This window comes from Hyperolius riggenbachi, chromosome 6 (assembly GCF_040937935.1).
Source record: "Hyperolius riggenbachi isolate aHypRig1 chromosome 6, aHypRig1.pri, whole genome shotgun sequence".
NCBI lineage: Eukaryota > Metazoa > Chordata > Amphibia > Anura > Hyperoliidae > Hyperolius > Hyperolius riggenbachi.
This window is the reverse complement of record NC_090651.1, coordinates 110,412,543-110,429,886: the sequence shown is the minus strand read 5'-3', so window position 1 is coordinate 110,429,886 and position 17,344 is coordinate 110,412,543. Positions and strand designations below refer to the sequence as shown.

Below are 17,344 nucleotides of genomic sequence, written 5' to 3'. Positions count from 1 at the left end.
GGCCCTGCTTGGGAGCACATCTGGCTATATATACTGGGGGGCTATGTAATCCATGGGGCACATCTGGCCATATATGCTGGGGGGGCTGCATAAACCTTGAGGGCACATCTGGCTTTACAGGGGGGGGGGCTATCTAATCCTGGGGAACACATCTGGTTATCTGCACTGGGGGGGCTACCTAACCCTGGGACAACATCCTGCTACCTATACTGGGGGGGGGGGCTACATAACACTGGATATCTATCAGGGGGGGGGGGAATACCTACACCAGCAGAGTGATGGAAGTGGTCAGGGGGGCAGGTGTCAGGAGGGCCCCCAAGTTACTTTTGCCCCGGGGCCCCATTGGAGCTAGAACCGGCTCTGTATGGGACATGTTTGGAGTATAAACTCTCGGGGCCCCAGCTGCCAGTCTCATGCTCTTTATGAAATTTGCCTATATGGCTGGTGAAACGGCAGAAATTAGGAGCAGCCACTTCCTGCAATAGAATTTGAAACATTACTGCACACTATAGGCTTGATTCACTAAACCGTGATAACTCATATCACGGCCATTTTCGCGCACAAAAATCTCGATTGCCCGTGCAAACTCACGATCACGCGCAAACGTTACAATTAGGGTGGCCATCCATCCGGATTTAGGCCGGACAGTCCGGTTTTTGGACTGCTTGTCCTCCGTGCAGCGCAAGGCAAGGAAGGACAGCCACATGTCCTCCTTTTTGGGCTGTGTGGAGGGAGAGAGCGCAGAGAAGAGGGAGCAGTGGGCAAGGTGAGAAAGGGGGGACATCTCCCCCCCCCTTTCCTCACCTTTGGGCTCCCCCTTCCTCGCTCTCCCCTCTAGAACTAAAGTTTTGGGGTGATTAGCAGCGGGCGGGACTTACCTCTGCCTCGCTCCAAGCGCTGCGTAGTGACGTCTGGTTCATGAGTTATTTGAGCCTGTTCTTTCCTGTAAGTGTAATGATCTGACTCATCCACTGAGCCGAATCAGTTCAGTGGATGAGACAAGAACTGCAGCTGCAGTTCCTGTCTCATCCACTGAACTGATTCGGTTCAGTGGATGAGTCGGTTCACAGGAAAGAACAGGCTCAAATGACTCATGAACCGGACATCACTACTGCTTCACCATGGAAGGAGGCAGGTAAGTCCCACCCACTTCCAGCCACCCCAAAACTTTAGTTCTAGAGGGGAGAGCGAGGAAGGGGGAGCCCAAAGGTGAGGAAAGGGGGGGGAGATGTCCGCCCTTTCACACTGGTGTACCTACCGCTCTCCCTTTACTGAGCTCGCCCCTCCTGCCGGGGGACACCTGGCTAACTATTCTGGGGACACCTATAGACCTGGCTACATATACTTAGTACACCCATAGCCCTGGTTAAATATACTAGGGACACCTATATACCTAGCTATATATACTGGGGACACCTGGCTATCTGTACTGGAGACACCTATACACTTGGCTAACTATTCTGGGTGAACCTAAAGACCTGGCTACATATACTGGGGACACCTATAGACCTGCCTAACTATTCTGGGGACACCTAAAAACCTGGCCATCTGTACCGGAGACATCTATAGACCTAGTTAACTACTCTGGGGACACCCAAAGACCTGGCTATCTATTCTGGGGGCATTATACACCTGGCTACCTATTCTGGGGACAACTATACTCATGACTACTTATACTGGGGACACCTATAGACCTGGCTGGGGGTACCTATTTTGGGGTAACTGCTGTCAGATTATCTGTATTTATGGGGAACCGCTGCCATATTATGTATGTTAGGGGCACGGCTGCTGCCAGATTTTGCATATTTTGGGGAACTGCTGCCAGATTGTGTATGTTTGGGGGACCACTGCTGCCAGATTACATGTATTTTGGGTGTTATGTGTATTTTGGGTGATCCGCTGCCAGGTTTTGCGTATTTTGGGGAACTGGTTCCAGATTATGTGTATGTTGGAGGGAACTGCTGCTGCCACATTGTCTATTTTGGGGGAACCACTGCCATATTATTTGTATTTTGGAGGAACTTCTACCAGATTACGCATATTTTTGGTCAAATGCTGTCAGATTACATCTATTTTTGGGGGCTACACTACGGCAGAGCTCAAACTTCCCCGGCAGACAATTTACACCACTGCTAAGGTCATGTATATGTGGCCCCACCCATGACCACGCCCACATTATGCTTGACCACACCCACTTTTGGCACGCTCAGTGTGATGTCCTCCTTTTCAGGGTGTGATGTCCTCCTTTTTGGGGTTCTGCAAGTGGCCACCCTAGTTACAATGCGTGCAACAACGACCGTGATAGAAGTCATCACGGTTTAGTGAATCAAGCACAATCTGCATGCTATTCTCCATGCACATTACTGCACACTATCTGCATGCTAACCTCCTTGCCTGTGCACAGCTGACAGAGTGCATATGCTGCTTATACACTCAGCACTGCACATTGCTTCTGTGCAGCATATCATGGGCCTTCCAAGGGGCTAGTCACACCATGCTCAATGCACAATCAGGACGTGAAACAGATTGCTCTGCTGTCTTGTTGCCTGTCTTTAAAGCTTCTGGAGCTTGAGGCCATTACTTCTTTCCCTGTTGCTCCTAATGATTTTCATGGATAGGCATTGCAGCCATCAGGGCAGAGGCTGCACACAGGGGAGCTGTCAGGCATCTTTGCCAGGAACAGCATGCCGAGTGTTAATTATTGGCTGCTGGTGGAATGTGAAGAGATGAAGGAGGAACAGTAGCCAGGAGCCCACAGGAGAAGGAAGTCACAACAAGTGCAAAATCAAAGTTCAGCTGGCAACGGTGAGTCGTATTTGAACTAATGGAGCAGGTTTAGTAGCTACTGCTTCTCTGTTTAGAGGCTGTAATCCTCTATATTTCAGCAAAGGAGCTTGTGTAGAGAATCTGAATTGTAGAATGTGGAACTACAAAGGCCAGCATGTCCTACTGTGTAAAAAACTGTGGCATGCTTGAAAATGTAGTTCACCTTTACCAAGACATGCATGTAACTAGTTCACCAGTTTATAAGGGTGTATATGGGAGCTATTCGTTGTCCTTCGGCTTTCAGATGGATCAGAAGGCCTGTGCCTGTAAGTACTATGTGCTCCCTTGTGCTTCTAGATATCCTCGGCCTCTAGCCCGTTTCACACGGGTGTTAAACGGTCCGTACATGGAACAGAACGGACACTGGTACAAAAGAAATGGATGCAAACGGATGTTAATCTATGGATTCGTTCACATCCAGCCATTGAAACGGATCTATCAAATGGACTGCAAGTTTCCTCCCTGCAGCAATTTTCCAGACACCGCAGCCTAGCAGACTGGAAATGGAAGATGAAGCCCTGCATTAGGGGCAATGAGAGAACGGAACGTTTCTTCATACTGTGAAGAAAAGGAGTGTTATAAAGGGCAAAACCCACTGGGGTTGGAGGTCGAAGGGGGAATGTAGGGACGCTAACCATGCCTAGAGATGGTTCGAACCTCCGATTTTAGGTTTGCGAACCTCGAACACGAACTTCCGCAAAAGTTCGGGTCTGCATGAACTTCGCGAACTGCAATAGACTTCAATGGGGAGGCGAACTTTGAAAACTACAAACATTTATGCTGACCACAAAAGTGATGGAAAAGATGTTTCAAGGGGTCTAACACCTGGAGTTTTGCATGGCGGAGTGGGATACACGCCAAAAGTCCCGGGGAAAAATCTGGATTTGACACACAGCAGCGTTTTAAGGGCAGAAATCACATTGCAATGCTAAATTGGAGGCATTGTTTGGAGGAGGACTGGTGCGCACCATGGCGAGAGTGCAGGCCATGGCGGTTTTCAAGCCCATATGGTTGCCGGGCTGTGGTAGCTCAATGATAGAACAACAGTGACTGTCCAGCTGATCGAATTTGGTCTGTCCACAATGAAGCAACGACCTTATTATCTTGGGTCAGGTGTGCCCCCCCCCCCCCCCCCGAAACACTCATATAGCTGGTGGTCATTGCTTCATTGTGATACGCAGTAACCGCGGCAAGGTAACGATCACGAAGGGGAACTGACACATCTACATGCCTTTTGTGTTGTTGTTGCAGCCGCAGTGCAGCCAGAAAAATTAGGCAGGCATGTACACGCACCAGAAAAAATATTATTGTTTTTGTTAGCGACCGCTGCTAGCAGCGGCCTTAAAAATTCAGGAATCCACCTGTAGTCCTGGACCCTGTTGGTGGTGGCGGAGAAGGCAGTCAAGCGGCCTGCAGGCAGAGCTGCTGTGTGGGGAGCGACTTAGTCTTGGGGCAGGCAGTCACACTGCGTGCAGGTAGAGATGCTGTGTGTGGGGACTGACTTAGTCTTCGGGCAGGCATGACCGTGCTTTGCAGACCACGTGGTCAGATGGTCCCTTGACCCAACGCTGTGTGCCAGAGATGACACCACTTGCCTTTCAACATCACGGTACAGTTTGGGTATCGCCTTTTTGAGAAATAATTGCATATCTTCCACTGCGGTGTGTGGATTTGCTTTTGTGTGCTGCTTTCCCTCAGGTGGTCATCCCATAGAAGTTTGTGCTTTGTAATCATGTGCCTTTGTAAGGTAGTTGTCCCTATGCGGGTCTATGTCTTTCCACGGCTCAATTTTCAGTGGCAGAGAGTACAGATGGCATTGCTTTCATCTGAGGCAGACACACAAAAAAATGTCCACACCGCCGAGCCCTGGGGTGATGAAACTTTGGTGGTGGCGGCCGACTGAGTGTTAAGTGGGGTGCCAGAATCAGAGCAGGAGGAGGAAGATATGTCACGCTTCCGTGCGGAAGCTGAGAAAGATGGGGTGTTCTGTGTTAAATAGACAACTACCTCCTGACAATATTGGGGGTTGATGGCACGTGCTTTCTTCTGAACACTGTACTTTGGTCGCGGGCCGCACAAAATCACAACAGCGCGACCTCGAACAGACCTACCAGGTGGCCTGCCTCTGCCTTTTGTTTTGTCCATATTGGGGGGATGAAGTGAAAGGTATGCGCTGACTTGACTAATACGTGACCGCACGCAGTGTCACTGCACCTGTTCACGGTACCTGTGTGTGTGCGTGTGACAGGTGCACATTTGTAATACCAATCACTGCATACCCACCTGTTGTTCAGTGCACCTACCTACCTACGTGACCGCACGCAGTGTCACTGCACCTGTTCACGGTACCTGTGTGTGTGACAGGTGCATATTTGTAATACCAATCACTGCATACCCACCTGTTGTTCAGTGCACCTACCTATCTACATGACCGCATGCAGTGTCACTGCACCTGTTCACAGTACCTGTGTGTGTGTGTGTGTGACAGGTGCACATTTGTAATATCAATTACTGCATACCCACCTGTTGTTCAGTGCACCTACCTACGTGACCGCATGCAGTGTCACTGCACCTGTTCACGGTACCTGTGTGTGTGTGTGTGTGTGTGTGTGTGTGTGTGACAGGTGCACATTTCTAATACCAATCACTGCATACCCACCTATTGTTCAGTGCACCTACCTACCTACGTGACCGCACACAGTGTCACTGCACCTGTTCACAGTACCTGTGTGTGACAGGTGCACATTTCTAATACCAATCGCTGCATACCCACCTGTTGTTCAGTGCACTTACCTACATAGTTACATAGTTATTTGGGTTGAAAAAAGACATACGTCAATCGAGTTCAACCAGAGAACAAAGTACAACACCAGCCTGCTCCCTCACATATCCCTGTTGATCCAGAGAAAGGCAAAAAACCCTTACAAGGCATGGTCCAATTAGCCCCAAAAGGGAAAAAATTCCTTCCCGACTCCAGATGGCAATCAGATAAAATTCCTGGATCAACAAATCTCTGGATCAACAATCTACCTACCTACCTACCTACGTGAGCACACGCAGTGTTATATACCACCAGTCACTGCACCTGTTTATGGTACCTGTGTGTGTGACAGCTGCAAATTTATAATACCAGTCATTGCATAATTGTTCACATCACAGTACCTGTGTGACCGCACACTGTGTAATATACCAGTCTGTGCATACCTGTTAACTGCACCTGTGTGACAGCTGCACATTGTATTGTAATATCAGTCACTGCATACCTTTCACTGCACCTGTGTGTGACTGCACATTGTATTAGTCAAGTCAGTGCATACCTTTCACTTCATCCCCCCCCCCCCCCCCGATATGGATAAAACAGGTAGAGGCAGACCCAGAGGCATGCCACCGGGCAGGTCAGTTCGAGGTCGTGCTGACGTGATTTTGTGCGGCCCTGGACTAAAGTACAGTGCTCAGAAGAAGGCACGTCCCATCAACTCCCAAGATTGTCAGGACGTGGTTGACTATTTAACACAGAACACCTCATCTTCCGCGGCCACCAGCGCTGCTACAAGCACCACATCCGCTGCATTTGACACTTCGCAGGAGTTATGAAAAAATCCCCCTTTCTTTCACATCTACTGTTGACTTTGGATGTACTGTTGCAGCAGCTTGTGTACAGAGAACATGGAGAAGCTCTGGGGAACTTGATAGAGCATAGAGCCAGGTATGAGCACGGCCCTGTGCCTCTGCTGTGTGCTACTAAAGAAGGCTTTCAGAAGACTTCTCTTCCTCCTTCATGACAGATTTTGGCTGTCCTCGTTATTATCTGTATTTGCTGAATATGCTTCACAGGCCAGTGGATACAGATAGCAATACTTCCAATCAACCGACTTGTGAGTGATAGGAGAAGAAGCACTGAGGGAGGTCTGGATGGATAAGCCAGCCGAATGCTTCCTGATCTCGGGTTGCTTATGTCATAGCCCTCTTAAAGCCAATTACCTCTATTTCTCACTGAAGTGTGTTTTGTTCTCCCCCTTGTCTTTCTTACTCTCACTCCCTAGTATATCATTTCTCTCCTCTTTACACCCTGCCTTACCTCCATAGTGCAATATGTCTGTCTGTGTTTAATCTAAGCAGGGGCATAGCAATAGGGGGTGCAGAGGTTGCGACTGCATCAGGGCCCTTGGGTCAGAGGGGCCCTCCCTCAACTGCAGTATTAGCTCTCTAGTGGTCCTGTGCTCATAATAATCACTTCTATAGATTCTTTGAATAGTGGTAATCATTAACAAACTGCTTCCCATTACCTTCTTGCACCTCTGACACTGTAGTTGCCATTGGCAGGTTTTGACAAGCCATATCAACTGTTATGTATAGAGTGTTTGGGGGGCCCCAATGTAAAACTTGCATCGGGGCCCATGGCTCCTTAGCTACGCCACTGTATCTAAGTATGGCACTGCAAAATAGATTATTGCGATCATGGTCACTATCTCGCACCTGTTTATGTGTTGACTCCCATTCCTTCTGTCCTGTGCTTCTCTCTCTCTCTCATACTCCGATTTGTTTGTATGTCCACTTGTCTTCCCCATCCCTGTCTCTCACTCTTCCCCTCTACCCTCTCCTTCCCCTTCTCTCCTCTTTCCTACAGACACACTACTCACTCATGTCTCTTTATTATCCACCTTATTGTCTTTATTGTCCCCTTTATTGTCTTTCACCTTCCTCTCTCTACCTTTCCCACACTCTCTTCTATCTCTTTTATCCACTCCCCTTTCTTTGTCTTACCATCTCTATTCCATCTGCAGTCAGTGTTTGCCCATTTTAAATGCTTTCCTGTCCCTGTTTTACATTTATCACATGGCGACATTTTTACTGTTGGCAGGTGATGTTAGTGGAAGTAGCTGCTGCTTGCCTTTTTGGCAGTTGGAAACAGCTGTAAACAGCTATTTCCCACAATGCAACGAGATTCACAGACAGGAAACTGCCAGGACCATGGTCCTCACAGTTTCCTGGGGGAGGGATTTTACCGCAATATCAGCCATACAGAGCCCCCGATGATCCGTTTGTGAAAAGGAATAGATTTCTCATGTAATATAAAAGGGGGTATCAGCTACTGATTGGGATGAAGTTCAAATCTTGGTTACGGTTTCTCTTTAAACGTATTTAGGACCAGGTCAGGGGTACTTTAAGTCCTACCATATTATTATTATGTATTTACAGACTCATGTCATTCCCTGTCCTCAGAGGAGCTCACAATCCAATCCCTTCCATAGTCATACTCCAATGTCCTACCATATTATTACATTGTGTGTGGCTGAAGCCCCTCACCCTTGAAAATCCTGAGTTTTCCCCTGAATAGGGACAGATTCCAAAGAGGAAACTTTGAAATAGGTGAATCATATTAATGCAAAATATTGCAGTGTTGTCATAACTAATGCACTCCATTTTGAAACACCTTCCAGGTTTTTATATCTGTCTGTGGTACTGGTTGCTGTATGCATGAAGTTTGTGAGTGCAAGGGGTTAATATTGATATTCTTTTATAAGAAGATATATATAGATAGATAGATAGATAGATAGATAGATAGATAGATAGATAGATAGATAGATATTTGCTGGACTGTGAGCCTGTGAAGTGCAGAGAGGGAGGTCATATTCTAGGCTGCCAGAGAAGATTTTTTTCTCATCTCAAGGGGGAGGAGTTTGGAAAAAAAGAGGAGGAAGTTATTCACATTGCAGAGATTAAGAAGTGCAGGGTACGCGAGGCTTGCCCTGGTTGCAACGTGTTAACCCATTGCCTGGGGTTCCCACGCTGTGCCTCTGCATCAGCTCACACAGCTGGAGAAATCAGGATGCTTTCTGCAGCAATCTGTGGCTGTCCGGCTTCTTTTCCCTCCGTGACAAATGAATAATATCTTCTTCGTCCAGGGCTAGCTTGCATTATCTCACAAGCATTCTAAAAAAGAAAAACAACTCCCTTTCTATCCATCAAGTCAGTACAAAGGTCCGTTCTGTCTTTCACAGAGGGAGGATCTGGTCCCTTGCGCTGGGATTCTCTGCTTCTCAGCTCCAATCTCTCATGAAAAAAATAGTGGGAAGGAGAGGATGGCTTTGCAATGGGGCAGCCTCACCACTTGAATTTCTTTGCGAAGCACGGCACTGTGGCAAGGAGGATAAGAAACCCATCACCCATTTTTCACCACCTAGGAAGCAGCTGTAGCCATGTGAATCCCGCTTGGAGGTTACAATGGATCAGTGAATTGTCAGGGAAAAAGGGGAACATAATTGTCAGGAGGGCTGGAGCTTTAAGCGTCAGTCACTGAAGGCAACTTACGATGTGTGGGCATCTGAGCTGAATCTGCCAGTGGATCCAGACAACCATTTTAATTAAGTAGATGATCTCGTTTAACAGAAGCCTGTTCCGGGTGCTGGAAAGCGTGAGCCTTTTCTCTGTGCTGGAGAGTCTATTGCTTTGCATAGGATCTTTTCGCATGTCTGCCGGTCCGTTCAGTTGCGATAAACGGAGCCTTTTTTAGCGCAGAGCGATCCCAGCCATACAGTGATTTCGACGTTTCAGCACCGCAAGCATGGACAGCTCCTGAGCTCCGGTTGTGCCTTTGATGTGTGGATGGTTCTTTAAATGAGTTTTCAGTTCTCCCTGACGATCATGCTTTATTTCCAGATGGTGATCATGGCAGGGACTGTGATGCTGGCTTATTACTTCGAATACACGGACACGTTCACTGTGAATGTCCAAGGGTTCTTCTGCTTCGATAGCACTTACACCAAGCCCTATCCGGGACCCGATGAGAGCAGCGACATCCCCCCAGTCCTCCTCCTCTCCCTGGTCACAGGAGTACCTGTGCTGGTGGTAAGCATCCTCTCACTTACATTATAGTTTTGTCAATGAAACAGGAGTTTTATGGCTGGACCTGAGTGAGCCTTGTTGTGGCAGGCAGCAGTATGTCTTCATCAGTAGACAGCCATGCATGTAACTATACTTAATATACACTAACCTGTGCTTGGAACTGCTTGTGTGGCTTATTATTGGGAAGGCAAAAGAGCAGACTGCAGGAATCCAGAACAACCAAACATTAATCATCATCCATCTGACTGCACAGATGAAAGCTGAAAAGTGATTGGTTGCCATGGTTACAGCATCAGTCATCATTGCACCATCTCATTAAATAAGACCAGGTGCATTTATTAAAGGCAAGAAATTATGCCAATAGCCTTATCATGCATAGTGAGGACCATGGTTCCTCTCCTGCTGCTGCTGACCTGATTTCAGTAAACTGTAATTGTAGTTTTCATGCACTCATCAATAAGTACAAATAAGCAGCAAGCTGAAAAATGAGTGGATTTTGTAGCCTCATAGTTGATAGATGGTGATTTAAACTGCTCAACGGTATTTCCATGTTGATAATTGCATTGTGTTATGGCTCTGACTGAGCATTCATTGCACTTTATTTGCATTTGTAAAGAAGCATAAGGGTTTTTTTTTTCCACATAGTGAAATGGATTTAACTGCTTGTTGTAGCTCCCTCTTCCGACAATCTCTCCCCTCCTGATCCCCCCACCTCCTTTCCTTTTTCACTTACTGCCCTCTTTCTGAAGTCACTGTGTACTCTATTATGCCCTGTCTTTAGTACAGAGCTGCTCTGCAGTTCATCACAGTGTCCCGGTTTAGTATCAAGGCTCATTATGTTTTGTGATGAAGATTGCAGTTTGGCTTCTTAACGGCATTCATTATCTTGTTATTGACAGGCTGGGTCTCTGCAGTGGCCACAGGAGCATTGTCTGTTCCTCTGAAAATGCAGCACATGGTGGTGAGGGCAACTTAGGTTCAGGAGAAACTCTAAACTGACCTTCTGCTAGCATATGCTGGACGGCGGGAGGAAAGGCGGCCAATAGAGCTTGCTGGTTTGGTTGTAAATTGACATTAGATGGCCGTTATTCATTCACAAAATGGAGCTCCCTTGTTGTAAATAACTACATCCACTTGTTAGAAGATTATAGGGTTTATGCAGATTTAATCTTCTTACTTTTTAACCTTCAGCTATTTGAGCTTTAACCTGTGCGCTGCCAACAGGGCAAGATCATTTGACAGCTAACTATAATTGAATGTGTTGCGGTTTAACTTCTGTATATATACAGTATATATAGTGCCGTTTCATTATACAGTATATACACATCTCACCTACATAGACTTCCTTTGTTACAGTGATCTATAATATAAGAGGTGGTGGTAACCAAGTGACCGTACAGTATTTATGATTTTTCCTACAATGGTATTGACTGTTTATATTTTTTCTCTATAGCTGGAACATATATATATACCTTTACTGCAGCATGCTGGGGATTGCCTTGACATTATAATTGAATGCTTTCCGAATGCTTATCACATGATTTGATGCAAAGCACTGGGGTTATGTATAAATCATATCCAGGCATAGCAGCCCAGGCACCTCAGGTAACCCACAGACTCTGCAGCAGACCACAGTGGAATCATAGACAGTGATAAGATTAGGTCAGGCACTCTACATCTAGCTTGGCCGGATCACGGCCGCCTGAGCTTATAGGATAGCATAATTTGCTGTAGGCCTCTGGCAAGACAGTGGCTGCTGAGTATCTTATTGATGCTGAACATTTACTATCACTGTGTAAGAGCAATTTGTATTCTTTGACCATGATATATAATATTTCTATCTGATTACTTCTAACAAATACAAAGGGGTGAGAGGCACCCAGGAAGGATAAAATACATTAAAATCCTTAAAAATTAAAATAAGGAGTGGCTTACCTAAAATATAACACAGATAAAGGGTAAAACAAGTTTATTATTACTATGGCAACGCATTTTGTGGGCAAAACCTTACTTCATCAGGCCAAATATCACTGCAGTATGTGAAAATAGCCTTTATTGGGCATCTTAGCGGTAGTCCCTGTTGGGCTTAAGCTATTTTTTGCCCTCTATTGCAACCTCATTTTGTTGTGAGTACCCTCTTTTACTACATTCTTTCCCCCTTCACCTGAAAATATTACGTCTACTGGGCTCCTGTTGTCTCCATGCTTACTTTTTAAGATAAAATATTTATTTCCTATCTATGAAGTCAAACTTCTAACAAAAACATTTAAAGTTGAAGGGAAGGTCAGGGCCAGGGATCAGGGATTAGCATAAGGGATGAGTTTAATGTTTTGAAGAGGTTAATGTTAGGAGTTGCTTAGAGTGCAAAATTAAAAAATGGGTTAATGTTGGGGAGTGCAGAGTTAGGCCTAGAAAGCGGTTAAAGGGGAACTCCTGTGAAAATAATGTAATTAAAAAGTGCTACATTTTTACAATACTTATGTATAATTATGTATAAATGATTTGGTCAGTGTTTCCTCTCCCTGATTTACAAGCAGACATTTATCACATGGTCACATTTTTACTGCTGGCAGGTGATGTCAGTGGAAAGAGATGCTGTTTGCTTTTTTGGCAATTGGAAACAGCTGTTATTTCCCACAATGCAACAAGGCTCCCACAGTGTGATATCAGGACCAAAGAGCTGTGAGGTGCTGACATCACACTGTGGGAGGGGTTTCACCACAAAATCAGCCATACAGAGCCCCCTGATTATCAGTTTGAGAAAAGGAATAGATTTCTCATGGAAAAAGGGGTTATCAGCTACTGATTGGGATTGGTAGTGTGGATCGGGGGTTGGTCCTAGAGCTGTGCAGCCGCTCTCACGCTATGTGGGCTGCGCAGCCGCGGCCAGCTCATACAGCCATGTTTGTGGAGGCAGGAGAGCCCGACCTGGGCCATGGGGTCGGGAGCCGGCCCGGGGGGGCTATTGAGCATCAGGGACCTGGCGGAGCGGCACAGAGGGCGCCTACGGCGTCCTCTGTGCCTTCATATGTGATGCAGGTGAGGTATTTAACTTTTTTTTTTGTTTTGGCCTTGGAAGTCCTTGAAGGTTAGGGTGAAGATTATGGGTAGACATTAAGACAGGGTTAGAATAGGAAGAGGAGTGAAGTGAGGGTTAGGAATAAAGTGGAGGTCATAGTTTGGTGGCAGGTTGAAGGGGGGGAATCGCATTGCAGGTATTGGTAATGATCTGCCAAATGATGACGAGGAGCATCAAAGCATTTCAGGTTAAACACTGAACAGCTGAAAATGGTGCCGGTACTAAAATAAATGTTGTCCAAATCACGTTGGACCCCTTTTGAAAATTACAGAATAAACCTTGAGATGGCTAGGATCTGATGCACTCATTAGTTGGGTCAACGTTAAGTAGTTGCTAGCAACCACATTTCAATTCACCCTATTGAGTTAGAAATCAAATTTGAAGCTATAAATGATATATTGATTCATATATCATATAAATGTGTATAATACAATGGAAACCTTTACAGATGAATTATTGTTTGTGTGATTCGGTGATAATGAAGAGATGCACAAAGCCAAATGCATACCAATGATTGCGTAGTGCTAGGTCATCTCTCTCTTGAGGGACCAGATCATGTGACTCTCATTTTAATGAAATTATTTATCTTGACTTCTACTATGATTGCTCAGTCTGCTCTCACAGAAATTCATCTACCATACATTACATGATAAAAGATTGCCAGGGTTGCTTGGGGCTAAATAATCTTACATATTTTTTCAATTTTTTCACAGAATTATAAATTACTGTATGTAATTGCTTGAAATGGTAGACATGAGACCAAGTGTTTCTATGAGAAGGTATGGAAAGCATGGGCTGATGTATATGAAATTACTGCAGCACATCTGTAGAGTGATTAAACATAGCAACCAATCAGATAAAGCATTTCTTATTCAGTGGTCTAATGTATAGAAATCTGAGTTTGCATAAATAGTTTTAGTATAGGTCTACAGTATATCCATGGATTGAGTTTCTCTACATTTGGGATGTTTATGTGTATATTTATTTTATGTCATAGGTATGGATTTTACATTAAAGCAAACCTTAAAGGGACACTTAAGCCAAATAAAAAAAAAATGAGTTTTACTCACCTGGGGCTTCTACCAGCCCCCTGAAGCTGTCCGGTGCCCACGTAGACTCGCTCCGATGCTCCTGGCCCCGTCGGCAGCCACTTCCGGTTTCAGCGACAGGAGCCGACAGGCCGGGAACATGAGCGATTGTTCACGTTCCTGGCTGTAATAGCGCCCTCTATGCTGTTATATGATATATGCTATAACAGAATAGAGGGCCCTATTACGGCCAGGAACGCGAAGAATCACTCACGTTCCTGGCCTGTCGGCTCCTGTCGCCGAAACCGGAAGTGGCTACCGGCCGGGCCAGGAGCATCGGAGCGAGTGTACGTGGGCACGGGACAGCTTCAGGGGCTGGTAGAAGCCCCAGGTGAGTAAAACTCTTTTTTTTTTATTATTTGGCTTAAGTGACCCTTTAATAAAACCATGTTCAATTCAAGGTGAGGGTGTTTTTCAAAATAAAATCATATTCCACTCCCTAATCTTGAACTATTGAACTTGATATATATTCATAAAATATGTTGTTGTTTTTTAGCCACACAGGAGTTTTTCAGCCTCTAAATAGTTATCAGTGATTGAGCATTACACTAATGAGACTGCAGTTAGATAAATTGTCCTTTAGTGCTCTTATTCTTAATGTTTACTGTAAGAAAAGAGGAAACATGGAACACTGCCTAGTTTTAGATAGAATTAGCTTTGTACATACAGTACATACAGTATGTTAACATATCCTGTCACATATCACTTCAGGTACTATTTACATTCATAATATTGGTTGCAGAGGTTCATCAGTGCCTTCCTCTTCTACCAATGCCCAGGTCCCTTCTTCTTTCTTCCTCTCTCCCCTTCCACTGTAGAAGGGCAGTCACTAAGACATGGAGGGGTAAAAGCAATGCAATCCATTCCTTCTTTGTCTTCTTCTGTAACACCTGATATGCAGAAAACAGATCTGATGGAATAATTTTTGTCCTATACAACTGAAGGAGTCTGAGAGTGAGACTGGCGGTCCTGCTGATCATCTGCCTCTAATACTTTTGATCATAGACCCTGAGCATATATGCAGATCAGATGTTTCTGACTGATGTATGACTAGATTATCTGCATGCTTGTCTCAGGTGTGTGAGTCAGACACTACTGCAGCCAATGAGATCAGCAGGACAGTCAGACAACTGGTATTGCTTAAAAAGGAAGTAAATATGGCAGTCTCCATATCATTTTCACTGCTGGTGTGATTTAATAATATCTTCAGTTGTGAGAAAAGGCTTCCACCCAGCCCATTCAGTCATATTGACTTGAAGTACATCTTGTTTGAGAAACCACACCAGGAACTAAAAAATAGAGTGCACCGGTGTGTAATCTAATGTCAGTACAAAAACAGCTGCTCTGTGACGACCTCAGAGGCTGTCTAAGAGAATATTGGGAGCAACAACATCATGAAGTCCTAAGAACACACCAGACAGGTCAAGGATACATTTATTGAGAAATGTAAAGCAGGCTTAGGCTACAAAAAGATTTCCAAAGCCTTGAACATCCCATGGAGCACTGTTCAAGCAATCATTCAGAAATGGAAGGAGTATGGCACAACTGTAAACCTACCAAGACAAGGCCGTCCACCTAAACTCACAGGCCGAACAAGGAGAGTGCTGATCAGAAATGCAGTCAAGAGGCCCATGGTGACTCTGGACGAGCTGCAGATATCTACAGCTCAGGTGGGGGACTCTGTTCTTAGGACAACTATTAGTCGTGCACTGCACAAAGTTGGCCTTTATGGAAGAGTGGCAAGAAGAAAGCCATTGTTAACAGAAAAGCATAAGAAGTCCCATTTGCAGTTTGCCAGAAGCCATGCGGGGGACACAGCAAACATGTGGAAAGGCTTTGGTCAGATGAGACCAAAATGGAACTTTTTGGCCAAAATGCAAAATGCTACGTGTGGCGGAAAACTAACACTGCACATCACTCTGAACACACCATCCCAACTGGAGCAAAAAAACAGGTTGCGCTGGGCAAGTGTATTCATATACAGCAATAATAATATTTTGGTGATGCAAAATGTGGATAGAATCAGGTAAAGTTTTATTTCCTCATATATAAACATCAACAGTAAATGAAAAAGTTCCTTGTATAAAATCAATTGTTATAGCAATTAGCACCAGCTTATTATTACCTCCAAATTCATATTCATATAAATACTTCACAATGAAAGATCAATCATGCATGACCCTCAGATATACATAGACTGCCCAATGTGGAAGAGTGGGTACCCACACTTTATTGGTTAGCTGCGGGCTAAAGAAATATAATAAGGGGTTCCCATAATAAGCGCCCTTTACCCTTTGAGCGGTTTATACACCATCCCCACTGTCAAATATGGTGGTGGCAGCATCATGCTCTGGGGTTTCTTCTCTTTAGCAGGGACAGGGAAGCTGGTCAGAGTTGATGGGAAGATGGATGGAGCCAAATACAGGGCAATCTTGGAAGAAAACCTCTTGGAGTCTGCAAAAGATTTGATACTGGGGCAGAGGTTCACCTTCCAGCAGGACAACGACCCTAAACATAAAGCCAGGGCAACAATGGAATGGTTTAAAACAAAACATATCTATGTGTTAGAATGGCCCAGTCAAAGCCCAGATCTAAATCCAATTGAGAATCTGTGGCAACTGAAAACTGCTGTTCACAAACACTGTCCATCTAATCTGACTGAGCTGGAGCTTTTTATGCAAAGAAGAATGGGCAAGGATTTCAGTCACTAGATGTGCAAAGCTGGTAGTGGTAGAGATTTACCCTAAAAAACTGGCAGCTGTAATTGCAGCAAAAGGTGGTTCTACAAAGTAAGGACTCAGGGGGCTGAGTAATTACGCACACCCCACTTTGCAGTTATTTTTTTTTTATATGTTTGGAATCTTGCATGATTTTTGTTCTACTTCTCACGTGTGCACCACTTTGTATTGGTCTTTCACGTGGAATTCCAATAAAATTGATTCATGTTGTGGCAGTAATATGACAAAACGTGGAACATTTCAAGGGGGCCGAATACCGTACTTTTGCAAACCACTGTATAATTTAAAGAATGGGAATAAAGTCTAGAGACAATAAAAAATTGTCAGTAGAAAAAGTCATATATTATGTGAATCTGTACATCACTCCTGAAAGAGGGATTTGATTTCCAAAGAGGGACTTTCCCTTCAAAAGAGGGACAGTTGGGTGTTATATTTCCCTGTAGTTAATCAGCAAAGATTCACTTAGAAGATTGATTTTAATATATGTGATAAACAAGTTCTTAGCACTCTAATGTAAGCTTCAAACTACTTGTATTATATGCTTTAGGATGATTATTGCCCTGAGTTTAATGTTTTTTGGAGTCACCTTTTCTTATGGCTTCTGGGATGAATATTGCATGTACCAGCTTTGCATGCTGTTTGGGAGTGATTTTGGCCTATTCTTCCAGACAGATTTGCTTCCGGCTGTTCAGCTTAGTCAGATGATGTTTGCATATCACAGTTTTAAAATTGTGCTACAGATTCTCTCTAGGCTGAGACTGGGCCCT

General features: G+C 44.9%; 1 protein-coding gene across 1 annotated transcript in view; it reads left to right on the top strand.

The window, feature by feature from the left end:
- Positions 1–8,551: 8,551 nt before the first annotated feature.
- The window catches only part of PLPPR5 (phospholipid phosphatase related 5), a 415,845-nt gene continuing 407,052 nt past the window's right edge, over positions 8,552–17,344 (top strand). The window contains exon 1 of the mRNA XM_068239767.1: positions 8,552–9,675. Within this exon, the coding sequence (XP_068095868.1) occupies positions 9,445–9,675 (231 nt within the window). The 5' untranslated portion in view covers positions 8,552–9,444. The remainder of the gene's footprint in view (positions 9,676–17,344) is intronic.